General features: G+C 36.4%; 1 protein-coding gene across 1 annotated transcript; it reads left to right on the top strand.

Annotated features, from left to right (window-relative positions):
- Positions 1–4,046: 4,046 nt before the first annotated feature.
- On the top strand, positions 4,047–8,946 carry LOC116109572. The gene is given in 7 exon segments (XM_031395799.1): positions 4,047–5,450; positions 5,827–6,073; positions 6,520–6,625; positions 6,627–7,155; positions 7,285–8,077; positions 8,233–8,564; positions 8,917–8,946. Coding segments are annotated over 7 exon segments (3,441 nt in total).
- The last annotated feature ends 5,110 nt before the right edge of the window (positions 8,947–14,056 follow it).

Genomic DNA, 14,056 nt, shown 5'->3' with positions numbered 1-14,056 from the left:
CAAGTTTTAAGGCATTAATAGTTTAAAAATGTTGGATTTAATTGTTTTAACTTTCTGTTTTTGGTTTTGTTTAATCATGTCAATGGCTTAGTAAAATATTTTCTTTGTGTCACATGTGGATGGCTTTTGTTTAATCTTGTTGTTGTTTCAAGATTTAATTTCTTTTGTGGTTCATGTGTATTGTTGTTAGTTAACAATGGAGATAGGTTCAATTTTTGCAATCAAATAGTTGTCGATAGTGAAAGTATATATATAGTGACAGTTATGAATAGACATGAAAGGAAATATGGTACATAGTATTTATGGATTAAGAGTGTGTGTAGCTTTCGTTGTAGAATTAAATTAATTTAAGTATGAGAAAGAAAGTTGGGCCACGTAACATATGATCCATGCATTATTAACGTAAAATGTAAACAACAAGTCAATCATGGTTAATGACGTTGCTGTGATGACTGATGATAACAGTTATGTAAAAATTGCATATTAACAGTCATGTCTATTGTTAGGTTTAGGTGTTTCATCTTTAAACACTATGATAATGAAAATATTGTTTACAAATCTAGAAGTAATGTCGCAATCTATTCTAATTTTCTAAACTTTTATTCTGCCTACTCATTTTCTATTTTTTTTTTTTAAATTATATATTTCTTCATCGATTATTAGTCTTCGTAATTAGTATCCATGTATTTCAAAGAATAAATAAATCAATTATTAAACCTTTTAATAAGAAACAAATAATAAAATATGAGAGGATCTTATATTACAAGCCTGGTACAATTAAGAGAGATAAAAAAAAAAAAAAAAATCCTAAGATAGCCTCACACATTATACACATTTGTTCTTATAGTAGGTTAGACGATATTCGAATGAGATAATTTTATAAGATTCTTAAAGGTGCCCGTTTTTAATAAATTTTAGTTGAAGTATTTGCTAATTAATTCCATTTCACCTTTGTATTAGATTTTCTACCTAGTCTTATCTCTTTTAATCCAATGATATATCTTAAACGTTGCGTATTGCAATTTATTTTAATTATATATATAAAAAAAAAAAAAAGCATCATTGCTCTTAGAGTTCAAAAGGAAGTAGAAATTGACTCAATTATGTTGGTAAATTTAATTGATAAATAAAAGGTTGCCAAGATGATTTCAAATTGATAAATACAAGTGTGTAGTTTATGCTGCGGTAAAAAGGGACTTTCAAACATATTTTAGATAGATTTATTATAACATTTAAATCTTCTTGGTAACAAATCTAATATTTTACAACAAATCCAAGATTTTGAAACTATCTTCTTGGAATTTGATTTCTAGACTTAATGATGACAGAAAGAATGAAATGAAATTTGAATTCAAATTTCATTTCATTCTCTGTCTCACCATTAAATCACTTTTTTACTTCTTAATTTACCAAGGGCAAGTATGTCTTTTTATGGATCACCTATAAAAAGTCAAACATATCCCTATTTGATCCGGATCAATTGATCCAACTAGCATTTTTTATTCTAATAATCACTAAACTAAACAAAATAGGGATTATCAATATTCTTTGACTTTTCCAAAGAAGAAATGGATAATGAGCCGCCAAGAGGAGACTACCTTGTTTTTGCCCAAAATAAAAACATTGAGCCAACTTTGTCATAACCTTGTCTACTTGCATTAATTGCTCCCATGTGCTAGTATTGATTCTCCCTTGAATTCTCCCTCCCAAATAACTTATTTGCATCCCATAAAACCAAGTTATACTCAAAAGTTGGATTTGGGCTCAAAAACTCACCAATTAAAGGAATGGGGTAGATTGGGCTCGAATTGGACTTCCAAAACCCATCTTGTATAACTTCTTCTCCTTAGGCCGATCCATTGGACTTACAAAGAAGTTTGGTGGCTTGTTTCGTATCATCCTCCATAGGCTGAAGAGGATTTGACCTCAAATCTGCAACGTTGTTATCTTCCAAGTATGAGGACAAATCACCAATGTTGACTGTGACCGAAACACCTCTAAAATCACTTGGCAAGTTTATCTTGTAAGCATTATCCCCAATTTATTCAAGAACCTCGAATGGGCCATCAGCTTTAGTTACAAGCTTAATCTTTCTCTTAGATGGAAACCTCTCATTTCTTAAGTGAACTCAAATCATGCCTCATGGTTGGAAGTGGGCTGGTTTCTTATGTTTGTTGGCCTACCTCTCAATTTGACCCTAATGGACTCATGCAACTTCTTCATGGTTGTAGCCTTTTCCTTATCATCCAAACTCACTTGAACATCAATTGGTAAGGAAGATAATTCAATTGGAGTGATGAGATTAATACCATGTACTACCTCAAATAGAGAGTGACCAGTTGTGGAACTAGGAGACTGGTTGTAAGCAAATTTCGCATGTGCAAGCTTGACATCCCAATCCTTCAATTTCTTATTCACCATGGTTTTAAGAAGAGTCCCTAATGTTTGGTTTGTCACTTTGGTTTGGTCATCAGTTTGGGGATAGTGAGATGTGCCGAGCAATAACTTGGTACAAAACTTGCTCCATAATGGAGATCAAGGTGCTAACCAAGTTGATGTTCCCAAAGATCCCTAAGATCCTTTGCAAGGAATTGGCGGTCCAATGACTAGGGCAAAGCCAAAGAGGATGAAAGAGGCTTTGCAAGGCTTGATCATGGAAGTGCAATATAAAGAGGCTGTCCTAGAAGACTCTAAGACTAAATTCGAAGATTTCAAAGCTTCACCAAGGATGATCTATTATCTTTTTACGCAAAGGGAAGATTCAGAAGATCAAGTTGGATGCAAGGATTAATTTATGACTTAATTTTCGTTTTTTTAATCATGGGCTTTTTTTTACGTTTTAATTATCATTAGATTCTTTAGTCTTTTATTTATTTAAGGTTTATTTAGGCCCAATTCACTTGTACTTAAGCCCAACCCAGTTTTCAATTAGCTAGGGTTTTGTTTAGGGTTTGCTGCTTATAAAAAATGGCAGCCATTTTATTTTGAGATAGATTATTATCAATTGAAGTTTATTTTCAGAAAGCTATTTGCTTGCCTTCTTGTGTTCTTGATTGAAAGCTTGAATCTCGACTTATCAAAGGGAGTGATCAACCTTTGTGGCGTCTCAAGATTAGGGTTTTAAGGACTTAGTTTTCTTAGGGTTCTAATTCGATCATCCTCAACATGCTGCTAGCAAACTAACTTGTTCCTATTCCATTGAGTTCGTGGGTTCCTAGGGTAATTCGCCTAAAGGGTCTACATCATTTGGTATCAGAGCTTTGGTTGTTGGAAACAGGTTATTTATCTCCAATACTCTTTGTTTACGTTCTTGATTCAAAAAAAAAATTAATTTTCTTGTGCTTTATTTTTCTGTGTTCAATCCATCTTTGTTCTGCAAAAACAAAAAAAAAAAAAAAAAAAAGAAGACCAAAGTGGCAATTTCGAGTTGTTAAATTTTCCATTCTTGTTCTCTTTGATAAGTATTCTATTTTTGTTGAATTAAATTTCCAATTCTTATTGAATTAGTTTCCTTTATTCTGTTCTAGTTTCCTTTTTATTTTGTTCTAGTTTCCCTTTATTTTTTTTGTTCTAGTGATTGTTTCAACTATATACAAGGTTCTTTTGTGTCTTTTGTCTTCTTAATCAATTAGTGTCAATTCTAATGATTTCTTTCACATGTCTTTTGCCTCATTTTAGAGTTTTCTTATTTTTTTCTTGGTTCTTTAGAGTCATCTTGGCTCTTTTTTTTCTCTGTTCACCGCGCCTCAACTAAGTTTTAAAGTTCTGATTTTTTGAGATTGTCACCATCTAACCGGTTGCTTCTTGAGATTTGTGAATTCTTTGATTCTGTTAAGAACATAAAGGGGGTTGGCTTGGCTTTGAGTGGTAAAAGGCAAGAGAGATCATCATCAAGAAAAAGCCAAAATAGTGTGAAACACGAGTGATAACAATCTGATTTGAGTGCAAACACGTAAAGGAGTGTGTGAGGAACAACACCTTTTATTTTATTTTATTTTGCAGGTTGAACCATGAGTGAGGAAGGAGGAGAACCATAAGAGGTCGACATGAAATTCTTCATCAAGGCTGTTAATGACCAATTTAAATTGCTGAATGTGAGACTGGATGATTTGGAGTCCTCTTCTGGTTCTAAATCACATAGAAGACATGAGTTCGACGAAGAAGACGAGACTGATTCTGAAGTGGAGAGAATAAGTCATAAACGGGACAAGAAGGTTGACTCTAAAGGAGATAATAATATAGGCAGTATAAAGATGGCAATTCCAACTTTTCAAGGAAAGAATGATCCTGAGCTATACTTGGAGTGGGAAAGAAAGGTTGAGCACGTATTTGATTGTCATAATTACTCTAAGAAGAAGAAAGTAAAGCTAGCAGCCATGGAGTTTACAGATTATGTAGGTATATTGCGGGATCAATTAGTGATCAATAGGCACAGGAATGGTGAGAGGCCAATTCGGTCACGGGAAGAGATGAAGTTGGTGATGCGCAAGAGATTTATACCGAGCCATTACTATAGAGATTTGTATAGGAAGTTGCAAGGGCTGGTTCAAGGTTTCATGAATGTAGAGGATTATTATAAGGAGATGGAAATCGTCATGATTAGAGCAAACATAGAAGAAGACAGAAAAGCAACAATGGCTAGATTCATTGTCGGATTGAACAAGGAGATTGCTGACGTGGTTGAGTTGCAACATTACGTAGAGATGGAGGAGCTACTGCACAAAGCCGTTAAAGTGGAGAAGCAAATCAAGTCAAAGAGGTTCAGATCTGGTTCGTCCTCTAGCTCTCCGTGGAGATCAAATTGGAAGGACAACAAAGTTGCCTTTAGAGCAAAAAAAGAAGCAAAGTCAAAGAATTCGGTTGTTGTTCCTAAAGGTAAACCCGAAACTAAAACTCTTACTAAGTCACGTGATATTAAGTGTTTTAGGTGCCAAGGGTTCGGACATATTGCTTCCGAATGCCCAAACAAAAAGGTTATGGTTGTACGGGCAAATGAAAAAGTCGAAAGTGCTAGCTCAAGTGACGATGAGATGCCACCATTGGAGGATTGTTCCGATGTTGAAGTCAAAGAACCTATGCATGGTGATTTACTTGTTACAAGGAGAGCCCTAAGTATACAGCCTAAGGATGAAGAAGATAAGGAGCAACGTGAGCATATTTTTCACACAAGATGCCACATGAAAGATAAGGTATGTACGTTGATTATTGATAGTGGGAGTTGTACTAATGTTTCTAGTACTTTGTTGGTAGAAAAGTTGAATTTGAAATGGGAGAAGCATCCTAAACCGTACAAGCTACAATGGCTGAATGACTGTGGAGAAATGAAGGTAAACAAGCAAGTTCGGGTTCCTTTTTCAATTGGCAAGTATGAGGATGGGGTTCTTTGTGATGTGGCACCGATGTATGCTGGTCATATATTACTTGGCCGACCGTGGCAATTTGATAGGAGGGTGTCGCATGATGGGTACAAAAATCGTTATTCTTTTGTAATGAACAACCGAAAAGTTGTACTAGCCCTGCTCAAACATTTGCAAGCTTATGAGGACCAGATTAGGATAGCAAGAGAGTGCAAAATGACAGAGAAACAAAAGTGTGAGCAAGAGGAAAATAGAAAGAGTGCAAGTGAGGTCGAGAGGAAAAGTGGAGAGAAAAGTGAGCAAAAAGGAGAGAAAAATAAAAGAATTGAGTGTACTTGTTGAAAAACATGAGGTTAAGAGTGTAATGATGACGAGGCAACAAGTACTTGTACTTATGTACAAGGATGTTTATTTTTCTACTAACGACCTTAACTCATCTTTGTCTAGTGTTGTCGTGTCTTTATTGTAGGAATTTGAGGACCTATTTCTTGAGGAGACTCACCATGGATTACCTCCTTTAAGAGGAATTGAGCATCAAATAGACTTCATACTTGGTTCTGTCATACCAAATCGACCTGCTTATAGAGCTAATCTCGATGAAATGAAGGAGATACAAAGGCAAGTGGATGAGCTGTTTCAAAAGGGATTTGTAAGGGAGAGTCTCAACCCATGTTCGGTTCTTGTCCTCTTAGTCCCAAAGAAAGATGGAACATGGCGCATGTGTGTGGATTGCTGACCTATTAATAAGATAACGGTAAAGTATAGACATCCTATCCCCAGATTAGATGATATGCTTGATGAATTGCATGGCTCTCAATTGTTTCTAAAATTGATTTAAAGAATGTCTATTATCAAATTTGCATGAAAGGGGGAAATGAATGGAAAACTACATTTAAGGCTAAATATGGATTGTATGAGTGGTTAGTAATGCCTTTCGGTTTAATTAATGCACCTAGTACATTTATGAGGTTAATGAACCATGTCTTGCGTGCTTTCATGGGGAAATTTGTGGTAGTTTACTTTGATGATATTTTTGTTTATAGCAAAAATTTGGATGAACATGTGAAACACTTGCATGATGTGTTTAGGGTGTTGAGAGAGCACCAATTGTATGCTAATCTTAATAAGTGCACGTTTTGCATGGAATCTATTGTGTTTCTTGGATTTGTTGTTAGTTCGTAGGGTATTAGTGTTGATGAAGAAAAGGTAAGGGCAATAAGGGATTGGCCTACACCTAAGAATGCGAATGAGGTTAGAAGTTTCCATGGTTGCAAGTTTTTATCAAAGGTTTGTTAAATGTTTTAGTTCTATTGTTGTACCTTTGAATGAACTTGTTAAAAAGAATGTTGTTTTTAAGTGGGATGATGTGCATGACTGGGCTTTCAAAACTTTGAAAGATAAGCTAACTAATGCATCTTTGTTGTGTTTGCCTAACTTTGATAAAGCTTTTGAGATAGAATGTAATGCATCCGGGATTGGAATAGGAGCTATTTTGATGCAGGATTCCAAACCAATTGCTTATTTTAGTGAAAAGCTAAGTGGGGCAGCATTGAATTATCCTACTTATGACAAGGAGCTTTGTGCGTTAGTGGGAACTCTTCAAACATGGCAGCATTACTTGTGGCCGAGGGAATTCATCATTCATTCCGATCATGAGAGCTTGAAGTTCTTGAAGACCCAAGGTAAGCTTAATAAAAGACATGCTAAATGGTTGGAGTTCATAGAAACGTTTCCTTATGTAATCAAATACAAGAATGGGAAGGAAAACGTTGTGGCTGATGCATTGTCTAAGAGATACGTATTACTTACTTCATTGCAAACTAAATTACTTGGTTTTGAATTGCTTAAGGATTTGTATGTGAATGATTCTGATTTTAGCCAAATATGGAATGCATGTGATAAGTGTGTGTTTGGTGATTTTTATAAGCATGAAGGATTTCTATTCAAGAAAGATAAATTAAGTGTGCCTATTTGTTCTGTTCGTGAGTTGCTTGTTAGGGAAAGTCATGGGGGCGGTTTGATGGGTCACTTTGGTGTTCTAAAGACTTTAGATATATTACGAGAGCATTTTTATTGGCTTACTATGAAGCATGATGTGCAATCTATATGTGATAAGTGCATTACATGTAGGTAAGCAAAATCTAAAGTTAGACCGCATGGCTTGTACACCCCTTTACCTGTACCTAATCAACCTTGGATTGATATATCTATGGATTTTGTTTTAGGATTACCAAGGACTCAAAGTGGTAAGGATAGCATATTTGTTGTTGTTGATAGGTTTAGTAAAATGGCTCATTTTATTGCATGTTCTAAAACCAACGACGCAACACATATCGCTGATTTGTTCTTTAAAGAAGTGGTTCGTTTGCATGGGTTGCCTAAGACAATTGTTAGTGATAGAGATGTTAAGTTCCTAAGTCATTTTTGGCGAACTTTATGGAATAAATTAGGAACCAAACTGTTATTTTCTACTGTTGCACATCCTCAAACGAATGGTCAAACTGAAGTAGTTAATAGGACACCTGCTACTTTGTTGCGTGCTATCATTCAAAAGAACTTAAGGCAGTGGGAGAAGTGTTTGCCACATATTGAGTTTGCATATAATAGCACTGTTCATTCTACTTCTTCATTTTCTCCTTTTAAAATTGTTTATGGCTTTAATCCTTTAACACCTGTGGATATTTTACCTTTGCCTACTAATGAGCATACTAATCTTGATGGTAAGAAAAAGGCAGATTTTGTGAAGAATTTACATGCCAAAGTTTGAGCTAACATTGAAAGGAAGAATGAGCAATATGCTAAGCAAGCCAATAAGGGGCGTTTGAAGGTTGTCTTCCAACCTGGAGATTAGGTTTGGGTGCACATGCATAAGGAGAGGTTTCCCACAAAAGGAAATCAAAATTGCAGCCTAGAGGAGATGGACCTTTTCAAGTTTTGGAGCGGATCAATGATAATGCCTACAAGCTAGATTTGCCAAGCGACTATGGTAATGTTAGTGCAACTTTTAATGTTGCTGATTTATCTTTGTTTGATGTAGGTGATTCAAGGACGAATCCTTTCGAAGAGGAAGGGAATAATGGAGATCAAGGTGCTGACCAAGTTGATGTTCCCAAATATCCCTAAGATCCTTTGCAAGGAATTGGTGGTCCAATGACTAGGGCAAAGACAAAGAGGATGAAAGAGGCTTTGCAAGGCTTGATCATGGAAGTGCAATACAAAGAGGCTGTCCTAGAAGACTCTAAGACTAAATTCGAAGATTTCAAAGCTTCACCAAGGATGATCTATTATCTTTTTACGCAAGGGGTAGATTCGGAAAATCAAGTTGGATGCAAGGATTAATTTATGACTTAATTTTCGTTTTTTTAATCTTGGGCTTTTTTTATGTTTTAATTATCATTAGATTCTTTAGTCTTTTATTTATTTGAGGTTTATTTAGGCCCAATTCACTTGTACTTAAGCCAAACCCAGTTTTCAATTAGCTAGGGTTTTGTTTAGGGTTTGGCTTTAAAAAATGGCAGCCATTTTATTTGAGATAGTTATTATTTAAGTTTATTTTCAGAAAGCTATGCTTGCCTTCTTGTGTTCTTGATTGATGCTTGAATTCGATTACAAAGAGAGTGATCAACCTTTGTGGCGTCTCAAGATTAGGGTTTAAGGGCTTAGTTTCTTTAGGGTTCTAATTCGATCATCCTCACACACGCCTAGCAAACTAACTTGTTCCTATTCCATTGAGTTCATGGGTTCCTAGGGTAATTGCCTAGAGGTCTACATCACTCCACAAAGTCCTCCAAAAGTGGCTAAGGAACTTGGTATCTCGATCTAACACTATGCTTCTTGGAATCCCATGCAATCTTACTATCTCTTTGAAAAACAAATCTACCACACTTTATGCTTCTTCGGTTTTGTGACAAGGGATGAAATGAGCCATCTTGGAGAATCTATCAACCACAACCATAATTGCATCTTTGCCCCTTTGAGTTTGGCAAAGCTACCTTAAAACCCATGCTTAAGTCCTCCCAAGGCTACTCCGAATAAACAATGGAGTGTATAGACCTAACTTGAAATGAATTTTGGCTCGTTGACATGCCCCACATCTAGTAACATAGCTTGGACATTCCTTTGCATATTCGGGCAATATAAGTGTTTCTTAAGGACCTTCAAAGTTTTATGAACCCCAAAATGACCATCAAGGCCTCCTCTATGTGTTTCCCTTACAATCAACTCCTTATAACTTACTTTTAGCGCACAAATCTTATCACCCTTAAAGAGAAACCCATCTTGGATTTGAATAATCCTCAAAACTGCCCTTAGTCCATTCAACAATAATCAAACTCATCTCTACATCATTAGAATAACTATACCCACTCCATTTGCATCGCACTCAACTTCAAAGACTTGGTTGAAATCAGGTAAGGCTAAAATGCGTGCCTCACATAGTTTCTTCTTGATCACACCAAAAGCTTCATTGGCTGTCGAACTCCACTCAAAGTTACCATTATTCATGTACTTAGTGATGGGTGCCATAATGGTGCTAAAGTTAGGCACAAACCGCCAATAGAAAAAAGTCAACCCATGGAAACTTTTAACTTTGGCTATTGTTTTGGGTTGGGACCAACACATAATTGTGTCCACCTTAGTTTAATCCACCATAATACCCTCCTTGGAGACAACATAGCTAAGAAATACAATCCAAGGTGAGAAAAATTCACGTTTCTCCAATTTTGCCGTATAGCTTCTTTTCCCTCAAAACTCTAAATACTTGTCTCAAATGCTCCAAATGGTCTTCTTCACATCTACTATACACCAAGAAGTCATCAAAATAAACTACAACAAGCCTCCCTAAAAATGGCTTTAACACCTCGTTCATAAGCCTCAAAAAGGTGCTAGGTCCATTGGACAACCCAAATGGCATGACCATCCACTCAAATAACCCTCACTTGGTCTTGAATGTTGTCTTGCACTCATCACCCTCCCTCATTTGAATCTGGTGGTATCCACTCCTAAGGTCAATCTTTGAAAAGATTGTTGAACCATACAATCCATGCAGCATTTCATCAAGCCTAGAGATTGGGTACCTATATTCGATGATAATATTATTTATGGCTCTACTATCAACACACACTACCTTATAGGTTCCATCCTTTTTGGGCACTAACAATGCCGACATTGAACACAGATTCATGATCTCTCTTACATAGCTACAACTCACTTACTCATCAACCTGCCTTTGTAATTCTTTAGACTCCTCCGGTTACATCTATAGGCTGGTCTATTAGATAAAGGTACACTGGGAACAAGGTCAATTTGGTGTTCTATGCCTCTCAAAGGTGATAGTCCGGGTGGTAATTCATTTAGGAAAACATCATTGATTTTTTTAAGTAAGGGTTGGATTAATAGGTGTGGGTTACCCTCATGCTCACTCTCTTTTCTTTTGGTTATAAGTAGCACAATGACTAGTTTGTGTTTAAATAAGGTTCATTCAATTTTGTGACCACTCAAAAACAAGTTTTCCTTTTTGTTTTCTGCCTTAGGCGTGGTTTTATGTAAATGGGATGGTTTCAAGGGTGCTAGGGTTATGGTTTTCTCCTTCAACCTAAAGAAATAAGTGTTTTTTCTACCATCATGCATAACTCCCCTATCAAATTGTCATGGTCTACCCAACAATAAATGACATGCATCCATCGGAATCACATCACAAACCATCTCATCAACATAACTGGTGCCAATAAAGAAATGAATTATAACATGCTTGGTGACTTGAAGTTTGCTCCCATTACTTAAACATTAGAGATTGTAAGGTTATGCATGGGCTAGGGTGGGTAGGCTCAATTTCTCCACTAATGTTGATGATGCCACATTCGTGCAACTTTCATTATCAACTATTACCAAGCACACTCGACCCTTGATGGTGCACCTAGTTTGGAAAAGATTTTTCCTTTGTTCATCATTTGGGCTGAATTGAGCATGCAAACTTTTCTTATAACCAGCATGTTTCCATTATTTGCTTCCTCCACTACTTCATCCCCACTCTCGGTTTCATCTTTCACACAATCTTCCTCGTAATGTTCCTTCAATCTCCTTGATTTCTTTTAACGTCATCACTCGCTTTAGCTTGAAAATGCCCATAACCATGGCATTTGAAACTCTATTTTTGGGTAAGTAAAAAAAAAGGTCTTACCACATGCTCTTGCCTCACAAAATTAGGCTTAGTATTGGCTATTTCTTCCACCTTTTCCTTTCCCTTCTCCTTAGTGGATGTTTCGGCCTTTTTGTAAGAGGAACCCTCTTTGAAAAATGAGTTTCCCCTATTGAAATTATTAGGTGTCACTGCCTTCATTGCCTTCTTTTGCTTTTCCACCATAATGGCCAACTTGCATATATCTTCAAAGGTGCAAAAAGATTGCAATTCCACCATATGATCAATCTCTTGATTCAAACCTCCCAAAAACCTTGAAATGGTTTGCTCTTTAAGTTCGGGCAGATCACTTCTCATCATCAATCTCTCAAACTCCCTAATATACTCTTATACACTCTTATCCCCTTGCTTAAGAGTGTGCAACTTCAAGTAAATGTCTCACTTGTGGTTTTCAAGCAAGAACCTCTTCTTCATCAATTTCTTCAACTTTTCCCACGATCTAACCTTATATTTCCCTTCTTTGTCCATTTGCTTCCTAAGGTTTTCCCACCACAAAAAGGCATAATTTTTTAAATTTCAGAATTGCCACTTTGCACTTCTTGACATCCGAATACGACTTGAACTACTCTCCCAATCTCATTAAGCCAACCTAAGAAATCATCTGGATTCAACCCCTCTTCGAATTCAAGTATATCAACTATAAGCCCCCTATCATCATCATTGTTTCTCCTACTCCTATTCACTTCGAATCCACTAGATTCACTACTAGTGTCAATTTCTTCCTTATAGTAATGCTGCTGAGGAGGAGTTCTAGGGTGTGGGGAAGGTCTTTGTTGGTGACAGTATGGTTCAACGTGTGGTAGGGTGTGTTCCTAGTTGGCTTGGTTCTAGTTTTGGGTTTAAAGTCTTAAGAGTTGGAGAACTTCGACCATTTGTCCATTAAGTTCATCTATTTCCCCTCTCAACTAAATTGTAGCAAACTCTCATGGTGGAGGTGGTGAGGATGAGCTAGTTTTGTTGGACATGTTGGATGGAAAAGCTTGGAAAGTGTAATAAGGTGTTTGGGACAGGTTCAGTAAAATGGTTTTGGTGGTTTGATTTTAGGTATATTGTGGTATGTGTTAATGGGTAAGTGTTTAGTGGTAAGGATTAGGTAGTATTTAGGTGTAAAATATGGTGTTTGACACTTAAAATGGTGTTGAAGAGCTGAAAATGTAAAATTGGCATAATAGCGTTTTTACGGCCAAACTAATGCAAACCGGCAAGAAGAAAATGAAATAGAGATGAAAAGAAAACTCACTCACGAACCGAAGCTTTGATACCACTTGGTCCATTTTTATTAGCTTAGAGTGAGCCAAAACACTTTCAAATAGCTTCAACAAAACAAAATTCAAATTGGCAGCAATTTCTCCTTATATGAACTAAATCGGCAACCCAACAACAAGTGAATAGAGACACAACCACAAGAAGATAACAACTCGCAAACAATTGCCAAACAATCCAAGGCCTAAAGGGAATCCACCACTAATCTTTGGCAAAGATTGAATAAAGCAAAGACAAAGCAACTCTCCAAGAGTTCAATTTTCATTCAATAAGTCTACCCCTTTTACAATGGAGAATGTGGCCTTATGTAATAGCCCTTCAAAATATCTAAACAAAATGTAATCTAAATCGTACAAGTAGCATTCCATTTGACAAAATGTAATCTAAGCCCTACATGTGGCGGTCAAGATTTAAATAAGTCAAACACAATTAACAAGATTACATGGAAAAGATAAAGTGCGATTCTAATAATCATTAAACTAAATAAAATACAGATATCAATATTCTTTGGCTTTCCCTCTTAGCTTTCCTAAAGAGGAAAAGGACAATGAGCCGCTAAGAGGAGACAACCTTGTTTTTGTTGAAAATGCAAACATGCATACTTTTTGCACAATCATTGTACTTAAGCCCAACCCAGTTTTCAATTAGCTAGGGTTTTGTTTAGGGTTTGCTGCTTATAAAAAATGGCAGCCATTTTATTTTGAGATAGATTATTATCGATTGAAGTTTATTTTCAGAAAGCTATTTGCTTGCCTTCTTGTGTTCTTGATTGAATGCTTGAATCTCGACTTATCAAAGAGAGTGATCAACCTTTGTGGCGTCTCAAGATTAGGGTTTTAAGGGCTTAGTTTCTTTAGGGTTCTAATTCGATCATCCTCAACACGCTCCTAGCAAACTAACTTGTTCCTATTCCATTGAGTTCATGGGTTCCTAGGGTAATTTGCCTAGAGGGTCTACATCACTCCACAAAGTCCTCCAAAAGTGGCTAAGGAACTTGGTATCTCGATCTAACACTATGCTTCTTGGAATCCCATGCAATCTTACTATCTCTTTGAAAAACAAATCTACCACACTTTATGCTTCTTCGGTTTTGTGACAAGGGATGAAATGAGCCATCTTGGAGAATCTATCAACCACAACCATAATTGCATCTTTGCCCCTTTGAGTTTGGCAAAGCTACCTTAAAACCCATGCTTAAGTCCTCCCAAGGCTACTCCGAAATAAACAATGGAGTGTATAG

The sequence above is a fragment of the Pistacia vera genome, unplaced genomic scaffold (genome assembly GCF_008641045.1).
Source record: "Pistacia vera cultivar Batoury unplaced genomic scaffold, PisVer_v2 Contig583, whole genome shotgun sequence".
NCBI lineage: Eukaryota > Viridiplantae > Streptophyta > Magnoliopsida > Sapindales > Anacardiaceae > Pistacia > Pistacia vera.
Note: the sequence above shows the minus strand (reverse complement) of the source record. Positions and strands in the feature narration are given on the sequence as shown.